Below are 20,350 nucleotides of genomic sequence, written 5' to 3'. Positions count from 1 at the left end.
TACACAGTACAACCTCGCCAATGGCTCTTGAAGTTGCATATATGCATTTGCGGCATGAAGCTGACCAACACTTTATTTTAGCTTGGCTAAATAACAATTTGTTACAGTCTTTTTCCCTTTTAGGAGAAGCCTATTAAATAAAAGATGTCTAGACTTTACTTAAGTCAGGCATGAACAAGCCCCTGCCAATCACAAGAGCAAGATTTTAGTAATGCTTGTTGGGACAGCACTTAGTTTTGCCCTTGCCTGGTTGCATGGCATGCAGTTTAGAGCTGTCGTGTGTCCATACGGTTGGCTCAGTGTATGTGCAGTCATTTTGCCTGCAAACATACAAGCTATTACACAGATGTGGCCACCATCTGAAAAACGTTTCCCTTAAAATTGGACTGGAAAAAAAAAAATGCTGGTAAGCCACCTAAAGCAATCAGCTTCCTTTTGGTGGAGTGTTTTTGGGAGCCTACAGTGCTACCCAGACAGGACAGTGCTGCAAACGTGGAGTGGAGGGAGCTGGCTGGCTATCTTTTGTGAAGTTAATTTGGGCAGCAGTGGTATTTGTGACGAGGTTTCTCAGCCAGGGTGTAGGATTAAGTCCAAAATGAGAAAAGAATAGCAACGAAGTTGATCAGCAAATCTACCTGTGAGCCAGCTTTTAGTCAGCATGTTTATATCTCTTCCTTTATTTTGCTGTGTTAGGAAAGCTGTACTGTGCATGGATTAGTTAATACACCTTTAATTTGCTTGTCAGGAAAGAACAGCTCTAATTTTTTTACAGGCTTTCTTAGTCGAAACCAAGTTGTTTTGCAAACACAAAGCCGCCTACTATGCAAATAATTTCTGTGTTAATACAGTCTAAATTGATACAATCCTTTATCTGCATTAATATGATTAATCTATTCCAATCACCATTATGCAAGGGACAAGAAGTCTTGTGAAATGATTAATCATTCCTGAACAGCGTAAGCCCCTCTAGAAATCTTTTCCTTCTTGATTAATCGTCTTTGAAGTTCTACTGAAGGGGCAAAACCTTATCCCTTTTACCCCCACTTCCATTATTTGTGCTCAGTGCACAGGTCTGAACATAGAAGGAGCACACTCAGCATTTACTTATCTATCAGGAATATTTAAAGTAGGTTTTAATTTTTAATATGTAATACTAATTGAAACATTCTAATATAGCCCCTCTTTGTGAGGGAGATCAAAGCAAATGTTCTAGTAAGGCCCCAAGCTAATGAATATTAGTCTACTTTGTGCACTGAAGGTGTTGGCAATACTTGGATTTTGTGAACAGATTTACTCTCCTATTCTTTAAATTCTAATGTATTGGTAAAGATAAAGATGACTAAAGGTTGAAGATGTATGTTGATAAATATTTACATGGAGTGTAAAAGACTACTGCAGTTACCTTTTGAGTGGGTGGAATACAGTTGTAGAAAATTGCTACAGATGGCCATTGTATAGGTTAGGAAGTAGAAACTGGTACTAGATTCATCTATCCCAGCTTTACATGTTTGAATCTTCATTTGCTCATCTAAAGAAATTCAAGGAATGATTTCACTGTTTGTTAGAACTCAAAGTTCATTTCATATGGCAACGGCATTGCTTGTGACTTAGCTGAAGTACCAAAAGTGTATCAGTGACATAATCAAAAAGGTGACCTGTACAATGGCCCAAACTTGGAACACAATTCACTATGTAGCAATGAGAGCTGTTTAAATGGCGTTGCTTTATTTTTAGCATCTCCTGTAGATATTTTTGTAAGCTTTTCTTCCCATATCACTCCTGTGAAGTAACCCTTTTCTTGTTAATAGAAAAACATGTGTTTTTAAGGGAGATAACATCTCCCATTTGACTCAAAGGTTATGACATATTCTCAGTTCGCTGGTTTGTGTCTGTGGACATCTGTGATCCTGAAATAGGTACCCTTGCAGTTGTCTACAAATAGCTTATACTGTTAGGCTCTTCACAGTAAGATACAGAGAGAGCTGTAAGTTGCTGTGTTTTCATTTAAATGCTTGTCTACAACAGCCCTGGTATAGTGAAATGAAACAAAGTTTGAGTGATGAACTAAGAGTTCAGCAAAGCTTCTGCTGAGAGAATTGCTAGATCCAAGATTGAATTTCTGCTTCAAGCCAAGGCAGTTAGTTCAGGAATCAAATTTAGAAAACTTAATGTGTTTTACGTGAGCACTTCATGGGTTAGGAAGAAATTATTCTTTATCACCTCAGATAAGAATTCCTTGGCGACCTGCTTTCAAAGTTCTGGTTTTTATTCCCCTCAGCATTGTTTTATGCAAAGAGCCACTAATTGTATATAAGCAAGTTTCGAAGTAGTTGTCTTTGTTTTATCATGATGGAATTTGGTTTATCAAGTGGTTCATTCCTGACAACTGTTCTCTCAGCAAATACCAGAGCAGAAATAAAAAGTTGATAAATACTACCAAAGTACTAGGTGTTGTTTTGACTAGAGCCTCCAATCTACCCCTGATTTATCTTTCAGTTGTATTTCAGCTAAAGAAAACCTGTCCCTGCTTGTCTTGCATCCACAGGTGACATGTTATCAAACATCCTTTTACTTTCTGTGCATGGGTGTTTCATATTTCCTTTGCTACCTTGTTAAAATTGTTGGAATATTCATGAGAGGGAATGATGTCCAGATGGAGGTTCTACCTGCAGATGTTAATCTGGACGGACACAAATCAGCTCTCATTTGTTTCAGTTCATGGAATACGGCATTTGCTCAGTGCCTTTCTCTAAGTCTTCTGCCTTTCTTCTGTCTTCCTTCCTCCCACACTGTTGCCTTTCCTTCAGGTACAGCAACAAGTGGAAATGGAGACTTTGGTGACTGGAGTGCCTTCAGCCAAGCTTCTCCTTGTCCCAGTGCTTCATCTGGAGAGCTCTTCAGCAGCACGGTACAGCAGCCAGCTATAGAGCTCTTCAGTAGCTCACAGCCAGCTTCTGGCCAGCCTCCAACTGCTTCAAATTCTACTGACCTTTTTGATTTGATGGGCCCCTCTCAGACAACCATGACCTCTTCACAAAGTATGAATTTCTCTATGATGAGCTCCAATGCTGTGGGCATCAGTTTACCCATGTCAAGGTCACAGGTATGCTGCTATCTGTACAGTTTGCTAATGACCTTCCTTAATTAATCTTTTGCCTCCTCCTTAATCACAACATTGAAAATGAATCCATTCCACTCTTGGAATCCATACCTACTCACTCAGATGGTGCAATAAGCATTTTGTAAGAAAGTTTTGTCCAGAAATATTTGAGTAACCTCCTAAAAAGACAAGGTGTCAAATGTTCTTGGAAAGCCTCCTTTTATAAGCTAGTCTTCTCTCAGATGGTCTTCATTGTTCTATGAAGTGTTGCTGCTTTGCTGGGGAACACGAGGTTGATGATGTTTTAAACCTTAAAGCCATACTTCACAGAATGTTATAGGTTTCCAGCCTCAAGTAGATGGAGGTGAGGACCAGTCTGTTCTCCAAAACACAGAAGTGCCTGCTTCACTGGAGAGTGGTTTTGGAAACCATAACAGGTCAGCTTGGTGTTAGGAGGAAAAAATCAGTATGTTTGAGTTCAAAACTTGACTGCAGATGATCACTGTCATTCCACATATTGATATGGGAGCTTGATGCTAGCTTACAAAATACTCTCTTAACCCATTCTAATGGCGTAACAGCACATGGCAACACTGCTTTGGAAGAGCTGAAGTTCATGGCTAAAAATCTCATTGGCTTTTTATTGTCTTCTGTGGAAAAATTAACACTTGTTGTTTAGTCGTGATTCCTATTGCTAAATTGTTTCAAGTGGATCCCAACAAACTTTTCTTTTTTAGCCTCTGCAGAGCGTGAACACTATGATGCCGAAGCCTAACCCTCTTTATAATGCAAGCACAGAGATGGTCCAGAAGAATGCAAGCAAAACTCTACCCTCAACTTGGTCAGATCCCAGTGTAAATATCAGTTTGGACAATTTAGTACCTGGGATGCAGCCTTCCAAACCCCAGCAGCCATCACTTAATACCATGATGCAGCAACAAAGTAAGTGATTATTGCACTGTTTTGCATGCACGCTGAGCCCTGTATGGGTTTAGTAGGTTGTCCTTGAGATGCAATAGTCTGTCAGTTACTGTTTTCCTACATTGTCATAATTATTTCTTAAACTACTGCAATGGTTCTGACAAAAGTGGTATTTTCTAAATGGAGACTGACATGCTAGGAGGCTGGTGTCTTTGCATGTTTTTACTGTAGAGTTTGCACCATTGCTGTATCTTGATTTTGGGCTTCCTAATCTCTAGAACTTCTCTAGAATATGCATAGTAGCATGTATTGTTATAAAACGCTATTTAAAACTTTTGTAAATGTTTTCTGAGTCTTCACGCAGAAAACAGGGAAACGAGCAAAATAGCTACATTTTTGGCTATCTTTGTTCACAGCAGTTGCCACAAGTTTCTTAAAATACATGAGCACCTTCAGCATCAGATTCTGATGAATAGTTTTTGCACCCTGTTCTCTTTTTTGCAGATATGCAACAACCTATGAATGTCATGACTCAAAACTTTGCAGCCGTGAACCTCAGTCCTCAGCCTAACATGATGCCTGTTCGACCCCAGACAAGCCCACTGATGGGAGGGCCCATTCCTGTGGGGATGGGAATGCCCAGTGTGATGTCAGGTACGATGGGAATGACCTCCATGGGACCCACGCCTATGATGAACCAGGGAATGATGGGAATAAACATGAACATGGGAGTGCCAGCTACAGGAATGGGTTTGACGGGCACAATAGGAATGGGGGTACCCAATATCGCTATGACCTCTCTGACACCTGGGACTGTACAACCCAAGCAAGATGCCTTTGCAAATTTTGCCAATTTTAGCAAATAAAGATTGTAAAATAAATAAAATTAAATAAAAATATAACAAATGGGCAGACTGAATGAAGGATTTTTAGCTGCACAAATATAGCTGGGGAAGGGATGGAAAACACTGATCAATACTTTTTTTTCTTTATCAGTTAAAGTGTCTACATAAAGAACCAAAAGCTATTTTCTAAGCGTGGAAATAACTAGTATTCAAATTCTGGAGGGGTAAGAGGTTCTTCCAAGGAATGTGTTAGGTGATTTTACAAAATAATTTGTATTGAGACCATCACGAAAACCTTTCCTGTGTAGAAGAACTAATTTTAACTTTGAGACTTGATGGAAGACTGGAATGGGGGTTGGGTAAAAATGTTTGGATCTAATTTTATACTTTTCTTTTTTCTTGAAGACCTTGACTTTCTTTTCCCCCCTCTCCCTGATAGCTTTGTCATAATTGGATCATTCCTTTTACTACCACTGAGTCCACAATTGAAGTCACTCAAGTACTATGATCAGTTTTTTATAAGAATATATATTTTTGTCCAAAAATGGCTTACATACGTGATTATGGCTAATTCAAAGGGACCTGGAATGTATATATACTTTTGCTAATGTTCCAGCCACACTGCTATATTACCCAAATTTTTATTGTAAAAATCCTCTCTCAGCAATTTGGTGATCAACAGATTTTGGGGGTCTTAACATGCTTCTATTGTTATAACTGATATCCAGTGCAAGTCTGGGAGAAGCTTTATCCAAGACTGCTGGAAGGTTTCCTGTCAGAAAACTCCAGAAAATGCACTTTCTTGCAGTTCTTTTACAGTGGCACTCTAGCATCCTTTGTACCACCAATATCCCTATGGAGTCACTGGTTTAGGGCATCGGCAGCAGTCAAAAGGCAAAAATATTTATTTTTTGCATCATCATTACAAAAAAAATAACAAGGTGAATTACACTTAAGTTATGTAAATCTATAACCCTACCTAACCCAACAGCATTGGATCTTAGCTTTTATACCACATTTGATGATTCTTTTGTGTAAATATGGCATTAGCAGTTGTGGAGTCCAATAGAGGAGTAAAAAATATATATATTAATAAAGGAAACCTGTAGCAGTCAAAGATTTTACTGATTTACTGAAAACAAAAGGATGAATTAAGGTTTTTGGGGTTTTTGTTTTTCCTTCTGTAATTCTGCATTTAAGTTCACATGAATCATGATTCTAGAATCTGGAATACAAAGACATTGTTATATTCACAAACTGGGAATATTGTTAAGAATAAGCACTATACTATAGGATGAAATTTATTGCCTCCCTTTTCTTATGTTGGATTTCTTTTTTATTATTAAATTGATAAAACTTTGTTTCCATTGTATTCATAATGTTCTGTTATACATAACATTAAAATGTTCATTAAAATCAATGTTGGGCTGCTTTTCCTTTCATTCCATTTGACGTTTATGAGAGCATTTGGGGGAAAAAAATAATTATAATTTGGGCAAAGTAATTTTTATAAATAATTTAAAATTGTTTAATGACTTCTTATCTGAAGCCTTTCCTATCTGGCTCTACTGTTAGGAATTAAAAATGAAGCAGGCAAGATATCCTGACCCGCTCCAGCCTTGCTAATGCTCCATCTACAACATTTCTAATTAGGCAGAAATTCATGTACTTCAGCTAAGTGGTAATGAAAAGTGATTCATTTGCTGAATAAGAGATGAGAGTGAGTGTAATTAGCTGACTGCGGTTTTTAATCTTTCAACAATTCAATGTGTTTAAATTAGTTTCAAAGAATAGGAGCTTTCAAGTGTTGTTACATCAAAGTAATCAAGGCAAGCTTTAACGGCTGAGTAGGAGAGATCGCTCTGGTTTCTGTTCTGAAACCTTTAAACTTATTTGGAATAATCATCTTCAAAACCTCTAGTTCTAACAGATGGGAAAGACTCAAACTGGCTCAGTATGTGCAAAATTGTGGTGGGAAGAAAGCTAGTTAGTTCCTGGGGCGTTAGATGGGTGGGTAAGGAAAACTAAACATGTAGTCAGTGTTGCTATGTCTTAGTTGTGCTGAAGGAGTGTCGTGCTTCTCAATAGTCTTCAGGAGGTTTTCTGAGGAGTAGGGGGAGTCTATTCATAATGCTGTCCTTTTAAGGTAAATTCAGCTGGTTAAATAGCTGGCTTTGATTTGAAAGATCATGTCCTTGTTTGGGTTGCTCACATCTTTTCAGAGGAACCAGTGATTCAGCTTTTAATCAAGAGATTAATTATAATGAAGCATATTTGTCAGGAGTTAGAATAACTCCAGCGGAAAACATTTGGTCAGTTTAGAGTGGTTCTTTGTGGTTGTGTCCATTATATCTTAGTCAAGGGTACATAGTCTTATGGAGCAGTTGTAGTACTGAACCGATTTCACTGCCCCTAGTGTACATCGTTCATCTTATGGATCAGTATCCTAATTATGAAGAAGGTTGTATGGAGTGTGAAAAGAAGTTTTTTGAGCCAGCCGGGTTGTCTGCAGGTGAATGAGCACAAAGTCCTTTGAACCAAAATAAACATCAGAAAAGAAAACCCAGACAGTTTCCTTCAGAAGACGGGCCAGATGCATCCCCATGCATCTTCAGCCTGCAGTGATGACAGCCTGTTGCATAGAAGTTTTATCCCATTCTCTCCCTGAGTTAAAGGATATGGATCATAGGTAGCAGTGCTTAGCAGAATATGGTTTAGATCTTTAGATAAAAAGACCGAATATAAAATGGGTTGTGTTTGCTTAAAACAATATTGAACTTGTTTAAGGTGGATATCATAAAATGTGTTTCCATATCTGTATTTTGGGTATGAGCAAAATAATATATTAAAAATAGAAATTATCTTTCCAGGTGAAAATACAAATGAGCTACGGTGTGAATGCTGATAGATGATCTCCCATTTATTGGCTGCTGCCTAATATAACTTGGATATAACCTAAATCATGATATTATGTTAGTTAGTACAACTCCATTTTTAAAGCCAGGTTCAGCTGCAACTGCCAACTGTCCAGAAGCCTACGTTTAGCTGGCTGTGTGCTATGTAGCACTTGACTGCATGGTGTGCTATCATACTGGCATGTATTTGGCTTTTCCCCACTGCTCTATGGCAAAAATCTGACTTCCTTGCTCTTCCCTCTGACTATTCACAAGTTATACTCTATGTATTTTTTTTTTAAGTGTGCTTATATTATCATGCTATTGTCCAAAGTGCATGAGGTTTAAAAACCCAGACGGTAAGCTTTGTGACCATTGCCAGCGTAGCTGCGTGATTTTTTCACACCAAGCTGAAAAGCAGCAACTGTCATGGGAGTTTGAAGCCTACAGGAAGTAAATAGAGGGAAATAACTGTTTGTCTGGTTGTAAAAGGTAAACTTTTACCACCTCTAGATTCTGTAGCTTCTAAACTTAATAAGAGTTCAGTTAAAATTAGTGAAATCCTTTGTAAAGGATGTCTTTACTTAAGAAGAGGAGAAAGGGGCATCAGAATTCAACCCTATGTGTGTGTTTTATAGAATCATTGAAAAAATGCATCTTGATGTGTATAAAGGAGTAATAAATTCCAGCACAGGTGCAAGTTCAGTGATAACTAGAGCATCCACCATGTTCTACAAAAGAAATTATATTCAAAACAGCTAAACAAGGGTATTTATAGCAGCATCTGTTTCAGCTATATCTGTCAGCTAAGAACAGTCTGACACAGCTTAAGGGAGGTGGGGGAGGGATTTATCAATGAAGTGTTTACATAATGCAGGCAGGCATTGTATACTCAAGGTGATATCAACTATAACAGGATAACAAATATCTAAAGACACTTTTATTCTCAGAGGCCTTTGCTCCAGGAGTCACTCTACAAAATTGCCTCCATGTTCCTCTGTGCATGACTGTAAACACTTTTATAGCATATGACATTTTATAGTACCATCACTTGGTTCTGATTAAAGCTTTTAATGGAGATGTGATTTTTTTTTTTATTTTTTTTTCTTTCCCCCTTCCAAGTTTTATTCCAAGCTGTCACCGACTAAAATTCAGAATTGTTTCAGGCAAACCCATTGGGTTTGCACACACATTGAAACTCTTTGTTTTAAGTGAAATATTTAATTTGACTGCAGAGGAAACTTTTTTTTTTTGTTGTTAGTACTCTGAACTGTCAGCACAGTGAAAAATCGCTTATTGTACAGCTCCAGGTACTTGCTGACAGATTTGACTGTCAAACGTTAAAAGTATGAATGAGAGAATTGGAAACTAAATACTGAATACCTGTATGCTTTCAATTATTCTGCTCAGGAGCTCTTCCCGCAGCTCAGGAACAGCGGTTGCCCTCTTCTTCCTATTTTGGGAATTGAAGCACAGCTCCTTCCTGGGGACAAGGCAGCACTGTGCTGCCTGCTCCTCGGAGGCTCTTGCTGTGGGACAAGATGGACCGAATGGCTGTGCAGTTCATTCCCATCAGCCAGAAACACAGAATCAGCATGAACCTTTTTGCCCAAACCGCTTGGATTTGGAGCTGACTTTTAATGTTTTAAATGTTTCAGTGGGAGGAGGGCTTCCTGGCGGTGGTGGGAGGATGGTTATTGTTCTAGCCATGCTGCCAAGACCTGCCTTTTGGGGGCTGCTTTCAGTGCTTTGAGAAGAAAAAAAAGGAAAAAATAGTTGCAAAGACAACTAGGTGAGCCTGGTTAATGTTGTGAGACTGAAAGGATGGCCTGTGGAATTTGTAAGTCAATCTGAACAGCTTGTTCAGTGATCTGGTTACAGTTTTATCTAGCTGGGATGCTGTGGAGGTTTGCTTCTTCATGTAACATGACCTTTAAAAATTGAGATGTGTCTTATTTCCATTTTTTATGTGCTTCTGTGACCACTGTTCAGCTAAGGCAGGATAAGTAGTAAGAGAGAAGTTCTGCAGAATGTGGAAAATTAAGAAAGGTGCCTTTGCAGAACTTAGGGTATCCCTGGATGTCTGCAGCTGGAGGTTCTTTACATTTACTAATGCAGGTCTCTACATCTAAGTTCTGCATGTGTAAAGGAGAGCAAAGGCTCAGCTAGTCTCTGTTTTCGAAAATGTCTTTACTCTCAAATTTGCAGCTTTTTTTTTTTTTTTAATCGTGCCATAAGGTACTGGTTCAGTAATTAACTGGTTCTTTAATAGAGCTACAATTACTTTGTTTCATGATAAGGGAAAAAAAGAACGCATTGCAAGACAGAGCTACTTTCGACATCTGGGAACCTCCTAACAGCTGGCTATCTAATGAATATGCATCTGCTTAAGAGGCTGTAGGCCATTAATAAACCAATAGATATAAAACAGAAACAATCTTTGTCAGCTTCAAATGAGATTGGATGCAATGTGCTGTGAAGTGTCACTGTCACATTGAATCGAACTGGGGAGGTTAACACTCGCTCCTCGCTACCAGCGGCTCCGTGGCGGAGAAGGCGGCTGCAGCCTCATGGCAAAGGGTGGAGGGAGAGGGCTGGCCTCGCAAAGCTTTGCGGGTGGTTTCTCCTGCATTTTGCCTCTTTATTTCTCCTGATGCCAGTTGTGTTTGAGGCACTGGTGACCTCTTATTTGCAATTCCAGCTAGTCTGTCTTTTTTTGGTTTGACGGAGGAGGATGTGGTTTGTCCTACACAAATAATTTGAGTGACAAAGAATCGATCACGTGAATAAATGACTGGGGAGAAGTTACAGGAATGTGATGAAAAATGCACCTATTTGACTGAGACCTGGGGCTTTGTAAGGAGACTAAAGAACAGCCCCTGAGCCATGTTGTACAACGGGACTGTTGTAGAGTGAAATAAACACTCTTAAAAACAGTGATGATGACCTCATTTGACTGTATAAATATCTCTGCCCCCCTGAAGAGTTTTATCTGCACTTGTTCCAAGGTGTGCAGCATTGTATGTTGTCCCAACCTCTAGCAATGTTTGGTATCTTATATTTGTATTGTTCTGCACCTTCATTTCCTGTGGCAGCTCCCATAAAATGTGAAGAGGATTTAGCATTATTTTAAGTATCCTTATCCCTTCTGCACAGCTGTCTAATCCAGCCCAGGTTAGTCTAGAATGTTCTTCCTTTCAATGGGTAGCCAAGCTGAACAGTAGCCTCTTGAAGCAGTGATAGTCATTTTGATGAGAAATGTTAACTAAGTAGAATTTTCCTAAGAGAAAAACTATGATTTCATCTTCAGCCACAGTAATGGTACAGGGTACTGTCACCGGTTGAAGAACAGGCCTGCAGGCTCCCCTGGGACAGAGGTAGGAGTAGCTTTTATTTTTGGTTCTGGGGAACTGGAGTAGCAGTCTTGTACCTCGCCTCGACTCTGCTTTAGAGTCAGACTTAAACCACCTATGTTTTAGTTCCCCAGAAACTCTCTGTAAATTGAGATTTGGAATTGTTTTCTTTACAACTGAGTTGCAAAGGGCAGTCTTACGTTCAGCAGATCACTGTAGCATTAAGCTTTTTGCCCCCAATTTACAGGTTTTAGTTATGAGAAAATAGAAGCATGAAAAGTTAAAATGGGAATATAAGTGCTCTGTAATTACTGCAGATCTTTTCTAGCAACTTCTCAAGAGAGAAAACTATTGCACATTGTATCATCACATTGATATAATTTAAGCCAAAATCTGTTAAAAAGATTGACTTAATTCCTAGAACAGTATTTGTCTTACCCTTAATTACTAAGTTTTAAACTGGAAGATTATTTGAAGTCTGTTTCAGAGTTGCAGCCACACTGGTGACAAATTTAACTTCTCAAACTTCTGGTTTTACATCAAGGGTTGGTTTAAACTGGAGGTGTAAACCTCTCCACTACAGCTGATCATCTTTGTGGCTTTTGCAGGTGTACAATTTTCTATTCTTGCTTCGGATGCGAGTGCCGCTGCACTGCCACAGCCCGCGTCCCTGAGTAGGAGCAAGTGCTAGTCCATTTTGAGTAGAGCAGGTAGGTCACTGATTAGCAACCCACCTTCCCTCCCTCAAGAGCTCTGCCTTTCATCCCAGCATTAGCAGGACTAAGATGTTACGGTTTTATCTTTTTTGAGACAGACAAAAGAGCAAGCTGTATAGGAGGGCTGTCCTTTTAAATACTTCAACTTTTCAAGGTCATTTGTGGAGCTTTTATCAATCAGAAAGCTAAATTCATACAAAAAGCATCTATAATGAACCAAGTGTATCTTCAACCTTATCCCTTCAGCTGAATACGAATTATCTAGGAAGGTGCTTCAGCGGCCACATTCACTGAGTTCAGCATCCCTGTGAACGTTATATAAAGTAAGCAGAGAAGCCACTACTATTGTAGTTTGGCATCTATCAATTTCTTGTCTTTTTTCTGTAATTGATTTATTAATTATAGCATCTTAATGATCTATTTAAAATAAATAAACCATTTACACCATTTCAAAGGTATTTTGTGATGTTCAGCTGATATTAAAATAGCACCAGCCTTATGTGCTTTTTCAGCAAGTGACCTAATTAGTTAATAAAGTAATTGAATATTAAAAAGGATGTTGCAAGTGATTAAAATTTAAGAGCCTTCAGAACATTATTAAAGCTATAAATCATACATCACTGTTTTAATTTGCATAGCTACAGAATTACTAATGGTCCCACATGCATAAGCTACTTGGCAATTAGTCTTTTAACAAACTGTTGGTGATACTATGAGGTTACCAAAATCTTTCCCCATTTTTGACTTGCAAACAAAATCCAGGATGAGAGAGCACTAAGGGTTAAATTCCTAAAAGCCAGGAAATTCCGTTCTTTCACGTGTGTCTCTACCCCAGCCTCTGTTGGCCCCTTGTCCTTCCAGCCAGGGACCACAACCTCCCAAGTTCCACCGAGGTCTAAAAAGGAGAGAGGAAGTATCTGCCTCCACCTTGAGCTTCCTAAACTGGGCTCCAAGTGGTTTTCCAGCCCATTTTGATGCCCATGAATCTCCCTACCTGGTGCTGGGACATTCTCCATTTTTGTCTCATACGTATGACTGTCACAGCTTCACTTTCCTTCCCCTTCACCTGGACTCCAGGTCCATAACGGCGCTGGTGGGACTGAGCAGAGAGCTGCTGACAGTAGGCAGTCGTACTCGGTCTTTGTCCCAGGGATGTTGTCTTTGGGCGTTGGGTAAGAGCCAAACCAGGTGCTCATCACCTTCCACTCCCTATGCTGGGGCTTGCAGCTCATGGGAAACCTTAAGGATCTGCAAACAAAAAAGGGTTGGAAAAATGTCACTGATGGAGCTACCTGCTCTGCCTGCACCACAGGGTACAGCCCCTTCGCCGGCACAGCTGGGGCAGCGAGGGTGAGACAGGATGACAGTTTTCAACTTAGACACAAACCATTTTGGCCAGATGAGCTGCCCTGGTCTCCCCTCTCGCCAGCATCTCTGCAGGGATGGTTCCCAGCCTCAGGAATGCCCTCCAGCGGGGTACAGTCCAGCGCACAGGCAGAGACCAGGTCTGTCTCTGGCTTTAGGACTTGCAGCCTGACGAGAGAAACAACAATGCTGAGGGCAAAGCAACCCTGACACTGGGCAGCAAAACAGCTGGAGCAGCCAAAAGCTGGTGAGGAGGCAAACGGCCAAAGCTGTGGCCACAGCTGAGCAACCAGCACAACGGCTGTGAGAGCTCAGCAGCCTCTTCCCCCCCCAAAGCAGCACTGCAAATTGCATTGCTGCCTCCTCCCTGCACTGCACAGCCCCTGGGCTCCCTCAGCCCCCACAACTTGTCTGTTTGCTCCCACTCCAGACAGTCTCACAGCAAAGGAGGGTGCCTGAGCCTTTGCTGATTTCCCCACCTTGTTCTCTGAGAGAGGCAGGGTCTTCTCTCTCCTTGGGAGCTGGGACTGCAGCATCCCAGCCCAGCGCAGGAACTGGCACCTGTATGGCTCTTGCTCCCCAGCTCCATCATCCCTTGCACACTGCCCAGCTCAGTTGCTGCAGGTGAGCTGCTTGTGTAAGCTGGTACCTTCATCTTCTAAGTCTCAAGTCCTTTTTTTTTTCAATGGAGCAAAAAAAAAAAGACCTTACAGAACAGCATTTACATGCAAAACAAAGATGTTTTTTCCACCCAGTCAGCAGAAGCCTTGATGCAGTTTTAGCTATTAAAGTGTGCCGGCTGCTACATTACCAGGAGAATGTCTTTTTTGTGCTGCAAAAAACTTTTCAGGAGCTTCCTTTGAAGCCTTTCTTGAGGTCAGGGACTGCAGCCTCTTGCAATCTTTCCATGTCAGCCTGCAGCACTTTTTGAAAGCCCTTACACTGGATATTGTGACAAACGCCAGCTCTTTGTTCATTAGTTTACACTTGGTAATAGATGTGAGGCCAGGGTAGAGGATGGCTCTCAGCAAGCAATTCACACTCTGCTGCACTAACATTTGCCATGTCTTGAATAGTTGGAGACAGTACAATCCTCTTTTAAGGGCCTGTGTTTTTAATTAAAACAGCAAGCTGAGGAATGGGTGACTTTGGAGCATTTTGACCCAACAAGGAATGACAAGCACGTGGCTGCTTTTAAAATAAATTAATTAATACCTACTATCTTACTGGTATAAAACTGTCAGCACATAAGGAGGGTTGGCAAACCCAGATACAGATACAAAGCAGTTTTGTAAATTAGGCTACGTACATGCAAATGTTACTGCAATACAAGGAACACAGCGACTGCCGAAGGCGAGCTAGAAGAGACTAGATTTGGTACAAATTCGCGCCGCTGGGCTGATTTTAGGACAAGTTACATCAAGGACCTGTTTCAGTGCACCTTGACTCCACCACCCAGGTTCACTTCACCATTGCAACGTCACCTGCCGGCGCTCCCAACATCAAGGTGAGAGGGGTGCCAGGAGCCCACACTGGGGTGACACATCTGCTCAGGGGTGCCTGCGGGTGCATGTTTGGAGGAGCAGAGCCAGTGCTTCCCACCAGGTAACCCTTTCCCAACCCCCGGTCGGTAATTGTCTCATACACCACATGCTGCCCGTCTGGCTTTCAGATGTGCCTGTGCAAATTTGGTAGGTGGTTTTTTAGCCATGAAGCTCAAACCCCTAAGATCTAACTGTAGGCCAGGAAGCGCGGTCATCTCACATACAAACGGTTTTTCAAGCCTGCCAAAATATTGATTCACCCCTAAGACAACTCCAAGTGACACTGGAAGAGTTACCATCCCATCATATGACCTGCTACAGCATCTGCACCAAAACCTTAACTTCCAAAAAACAACAGGACAGGCACATTCCCACTCCTAGCCACATTCACAAGGTGTTAGAGCAGCGAGCAGGAGAGGCATAAACATATTCCCTTGAGCGTTGCTTTGAACCTGTTTATCCCTGGGTTTGGAACTGCCTCCCAGCAATGCCCTGGATGCAAGGAGGTCCTGCCGAGAGTCCCCCCCTTTTTTCAGCTTCCCACTGCTTTCATTTTGGAGCCTCCAAACAACTATAAGTAAGTTTTCCTCCAGTTGTTTCTTCCACCATTTTGACAACTTTGGGATGTTGCCTAACATTTGCCTGCTTTTCCCTAAAAGAATCAGCAAAACCCCCTTCTTCCCAGTAGAGAAGTGTAAGACCAGTAACTTTCTGCTTTCTGGTCCAGCTTTTCCCATGCTCGCAATACAGACCACCGCTGACTCCAGCCTCTGCAGCCACGGCATCGTCTTGTGCTCTTTCCGCCGAGCGCGGCGCAGTATCCTGTTTGCCATCCTTCCTGCTGCTCTATGCCATTAGCACGATAGTATCAGTTTTTCCACTCAAGCTCCCACATCCTTTTCCTGATCAACACGTCGTATGGTTGTTCCATTGATCATGCTCTGATGGGAAAAACTTATTGCGCTTGAGCCTCGTCCTCCAGAAGGGCAGGACAGAAAGAGGCTGGTTTCCTTCTTCAAGCCTGTGCTGGTGCATTTACAGATTGCTCTATCACGGCATCTGTACTCTCAAAGCATATTACTTTATAGGATTTACTCCACTGCATCACTGTGCATAAATGATACACGATTTCTGCCTGTACATATATGACAAGATATGGATACTCATGTGGCGCTGTTTTACAGCCCGGGCAGCATCTGCTAGCAGTCGCTGTTTGCAGCCGTGTTCTAGTAAGCCCACCACCAAGCAAACTGACTCCTGCTCTCCTCCCACAGCCAAAGTTTCCTCCAGTCATGCCCATCATCCACGTCGGATGGCTACAAGACTCCTGCTACTCTTATACCCAAACCCACGCACGACAGTTACCTGCGAGAGCCATGCCGCCGCTCCTGCAGCTTGGCCTGGCGATGGTCCCCTCTGCTAAGGGCTGCCTCCCATCGAGGTCTTCAGATTCGTGTCTGCATATTCCCTGGGACAAATCCAGTGATGTTTTGCCTACCCCAGTGTTCCCTTTACAGGCTCTGGTGCAAGACCCAGAAACTGGTTTGCAGAGAACACCCCTAAGCCAACACAGGGCAACAAATTTTCAGCCAGTTCCTGCCATTGCCTCCTGTTGTCAGCCCCTGGCCTGGAGGTGAAGGTTCTTTCCCAGTGGCTTCAGCCACGCGATTGCTCCAGGACAACTATATTTATGGGGGAACTTGATTTGGCCTGTCGAGGTGGGAAGCGATGCTCTGCGGAGATCTGACACTTAACCATTCACGAGGGCTGCGGCATTCGGGGCCTGACCTAGACCCCGCAAAGCGGCGGATGCCATGTCTGACCATCACCCAAACTCTGGGCTTGAGCTAAGCAACAGCCCGCACGCACCCCACGGATCCGCTCGGGATTTTTGGCTGCCCCACTCTCACCTCCACCCGTTCTCAGAGACACGGGTGGGCTGCAGAGGATGCAGAGAGGAGCGCGTCCACCCCTTACGCACCCTGCCATCAGGGAGAGGACGGCGGAGAGCCCACCCCACCACCCTCACGGTCTCCTGCAGCCCAGCAGGTGCCCCAGGGCGGCGGGTTTAGGGAAAGCCGCTGCCCCCGGGTGCCGGAGGGCTGCCCGCCCCGCTGCCTCCCCGCTGCCTCCCCGCTGCCCCCGGGAGCCGGAGCGCTGCCCGCCGCGGGGTTTCCCTTCAACCTACTGCCACCTCGTGGGGAGCCAGAGCAGCGAGCAAGGGGAGATGCCTGCCCGGGGCGGCAGCAGCATTCCGAGGTGGTTTTTTTTCCCGTTAGGGACAGGGAAGGGGCAGGGGGGGGAAGCAGGCGGGCGTTTGGGAATTGCAGGCGAGTCCGGTCCCTTCAAACCGCCGTGCTGAAGTCAGCTCCAGTTCATTTTGAATCGTCCCTTTTTCTTGGGGGGAGCATCAGAAGATTTTCTGTTCGTTAAGAGCGGTGACGGGGCTTGGCAGAGTCCGCCTGGCATTTCCACCGATGCGTCGCCCCAACCTGAAGGGAGGATTTAGCCAAGACTCCCAGGTGAAGAAAGAGCAACCTGAAGGGCTGTAACACGTAGGGGATTCCTTGAACAAACTTTTTGGAGCATTTAGTGCCCACGGAAGAGAGACATCCAGACCCCTGAAAGTTTCTCCAGTCCTTTCCCAGAGAACAGGGCCCCTATACGGACCAGGAGCACACCTCACCCCCCCTGCGGTGCCCATCCATCTCCTGCCTGGGATGGGTTTCCCCAAAGGGAGCACCAGGGCTGGGTCTTCCCCCTGTTTTGGCCCATTCAGACAGGCAGTTGTATGTAGGAACACGGTCTGTGGGGTTTGGAGCTATGTCCCAGAGGAGTCCAGACCATCAAAATCAAGCAGCAAAAGCTTCTGGGCAGTTGGCACAGGTCATTGTTTAGATATACAGGATCTAACTATTCACTCTCCCAAACTACGCTTTAAAAAGGATCTGCATAAACAGTAGCATCCCAGAGTGATTTCTTTACATCTAGACCTGTGCGCTTCATTGTGCAGTGCAGGATGGGGCTGTTACAGAAGACATACTCAGGCCCGGTCTTACCTCTGTATCCACCATTTCCTAAGCGTAAGGCAGCAATGCTGCAGAGCTGCACGGAGCAGGCAACCTCACCAGCAAAATCACCCCAGGAGGAACGACACAACCAGCAGCTGGAGGGAGAACAACGGCAGAGCTCCATAACAGTGAAACCCAGGTGAGCAAATTAAATGCAATCCCAAACTCAAACACTTCAGCTTGTCAGAGACCAGTATAGACGACCGGCACACAAAAGAGATTTAAGAGTGACACAAGTGGCTATAATAAAAATACCTGGTTTAAAATTTGCAAAATGCTGCAAAATGTGAAAGGAGAGGTGAGGAAGAGGAGAGAAGTGCCAAGACACTGGCAGGGGCAGGTGGAACAAGATCCTCAAAGCAGCCATCAAGATCCAGACAATTACCTTCTCCTGTTGAAAGCTGCACCCACAGCCCAAGGTTGTGAAGGAAACCAATCTTGTGAGATGCAATTATCTTGTCAGAGCTTCACAAAACCCACACCCCCATTCAGCAGAACTGAGGCAGACTGGCATTATCAGAATATCCAGTTCAGCTGGTGCCATTATATACTCTTCCATTTCTATCCACTGTCCATTAACTCAGAAACCTAGTGATACCTATTTTAAATATTCAAATACTTGCTAAGATTTCAAGTAGGCTATGAGCATCACCCATACTGACCCATAAACCGAACATGTGAATCAGCAACGTACTCATTTGTATTATTAAAACTTCATTTTTTACATACCCTTCATCACTCAGATCGTTTAAAGAGTTGAGGACTGCAAGGTTGTGGAAAACCAATAATCAAACCTAAGAAACTGTCCATGTTATGAAAGATGACTGGACAGACTCATAAATGCCAAGATGAGAGAGACCTCCAAAGCTTGCAAGAAACTGTGGGGAATAAGCTAGTTGTTTGGGATAATAAATCATTCACAGCAAGAAGATGCAGCTTGAAGTTGAGAACTGTTCAGAGAATTCAGGTAGCATTTGATCAGGAAGAAAAATTGCCTCAGTATTGCTAAAAAGGCATAACTTCTCATAGCTAGGAGGGATGTACACTCCCCCCAATTTTTCTTTTTAAAAATTTCAACAGTCTTCTCAAAACAGGGACAAAGCAACACCAGAAAAGAGGTGAAAGCTTTATAGAACTCCAGGAGAGCAGTCAAGATCAGCACTAGAATTTGTGACTCTTCCTTACCACTCCAGCTATCATTTTTCCTTAATTTGAGCAATACTCTCATTGGATATGAGAACACCTGCTTAAATACTCTCAGATGTATGTCACCTGCATGCAAAAAAAAAAACAACAACCAACCAACCCACACCACAAATCACAGGAAGCAAACTGACAAGAGCAGAGGTATTTTCTTTATGAGCAGCTGGAGCAAGGTCAGACATTATTGCACTCATGATAGAGCAGGTGGAGAGGGCTGGGTGAGCTCTTCCCATCCACATCAGGAGCTAACCTGGCCATCTGACTTCACTCATGGCAGCACAGAAAGGGCTGAAATGCTCCAGTCTGCTACATCCACACAGGAGATCAAGTTTCTAGTTCAGGTGGCACCATGTTTTAACTGGCCTTTCCACACTAGAAAAGTTACAGAGTTTGTTTTTTTTAATATTTATGAGCTGTAAAACACAATGAGAAAAGCTCAGGTAAGGTTTTTTTGTGGCAGTACAGAACTTGTTTCCCCAAGAGCTCCGGAGTACAACTGTTGCAGTTTAATCAACATTTTTGACTCCAAATTAGGAAGGTATTTGAGCACACACCCTTAAGCACCTGCATGAATATCAAAGCAAAACTCATGTGCTTTGCACTTGTAAATTAAATGGACAGAACTGCAATCTAAAAGAGCAAGAGTCTACTGCCACATTGACTGTAAATCATCTTGTAAGACGTCAGGGAAACATCAGGCACATGGAAGACTGGGCAGACTCCCAGTGTAAAACAACACTTTAAAATGCAAATGAAAGTCAATGGGTTGCAGACCTCTTCAGTGAATTCCCCCGTCTGATCCTTCTCATTACATGCATCCTCATATTGCCAGTAGTGGCTTTAAACTACGGATTTTGTTCTCTTTAAACAGTTCCCAGGTTGCAATGGGAATTACTCTTTTTAGCAAACATCTGAATTCCAGAGCACAGGTATGTTACCATCTCTACTAAGCTGCATCCATATAGTTAGCATCTCTGATCCAAATACATCAGCATCATTTACCATGGGAATAAAAAGGTTCCTGGAAGTCAGGTTCCCCACTGGCTATGCACACGCTGGACCAGATGCTTGGATGCTGGCTATGGACCTCCCTGGTTCCTGGAAAACCATCTCCTGATGGCATGGTGGAAGACCACACACTAAGGTAACAGACCTTTGAGTGATCAGGGCAGTAGTTCTTATGCTCTTCAACATGAAGTTCACTTCCCTTCTGCACCTCTAAAAGACAGGTATAATGATGTTCTTATTTTGTACATTAATACACTTTTGAACACATAGGTGACTGGTTTGCCCCCAAATAACGTGACTAGATAGCAGTGCTAGCATTCAAACCTGGTG

General features: G+C 42.7%; 1 protein-coding gene across 1 annotated transcript in view; it reads left to right on the top strand.

The window, feature by feature from the left end:
* Positions 1–6,286, top strand: part of CLINT1 (clathrin interactor 1) — a 53,540-nt gene extending 47,254 nt beyond the window's left edge. The window contains exons 10-12 of the mRNA XM_075057157.1: positions 2,808–3,103; positions 3,838–4,042; positions 4,526–6,286. Of these exons, the coding sequence (XP_074913258.1) occupies positions 2,808–3,103; positions 3,838–4,042; positions 4,526–4,887 (863 nt within the window). The 3' untranslated portion in view covers positions 4,888–6,286. The remainder of the gene's footprint in view (positions 1–2,807; positions 3,104–3,837; positions 4,043–4,525) is intronic.
* Positions 6,287–20,350: the final 14,064 nt, after the last annotated feature.

The sequence above is a fragment of the Buteo buteo genome, chromosome 24, assembly GCF_964188355.1.
Source record: "Buteo buteo chromosome 24, bButBut1.hap1.1, whole genome shotgun sequence".
Classification (NCBI taxonomy): domain Eukaryota; kingdom Metazoa; phylum Chordata; class Aves; order Accipitriformes; family Accipitridae; genus Buteo; species Buteo buteo.
Note: the sequence above shows the minus strand (reverse complement) of the source record. Positions and strands in the feature narration are given on the sequence as shown.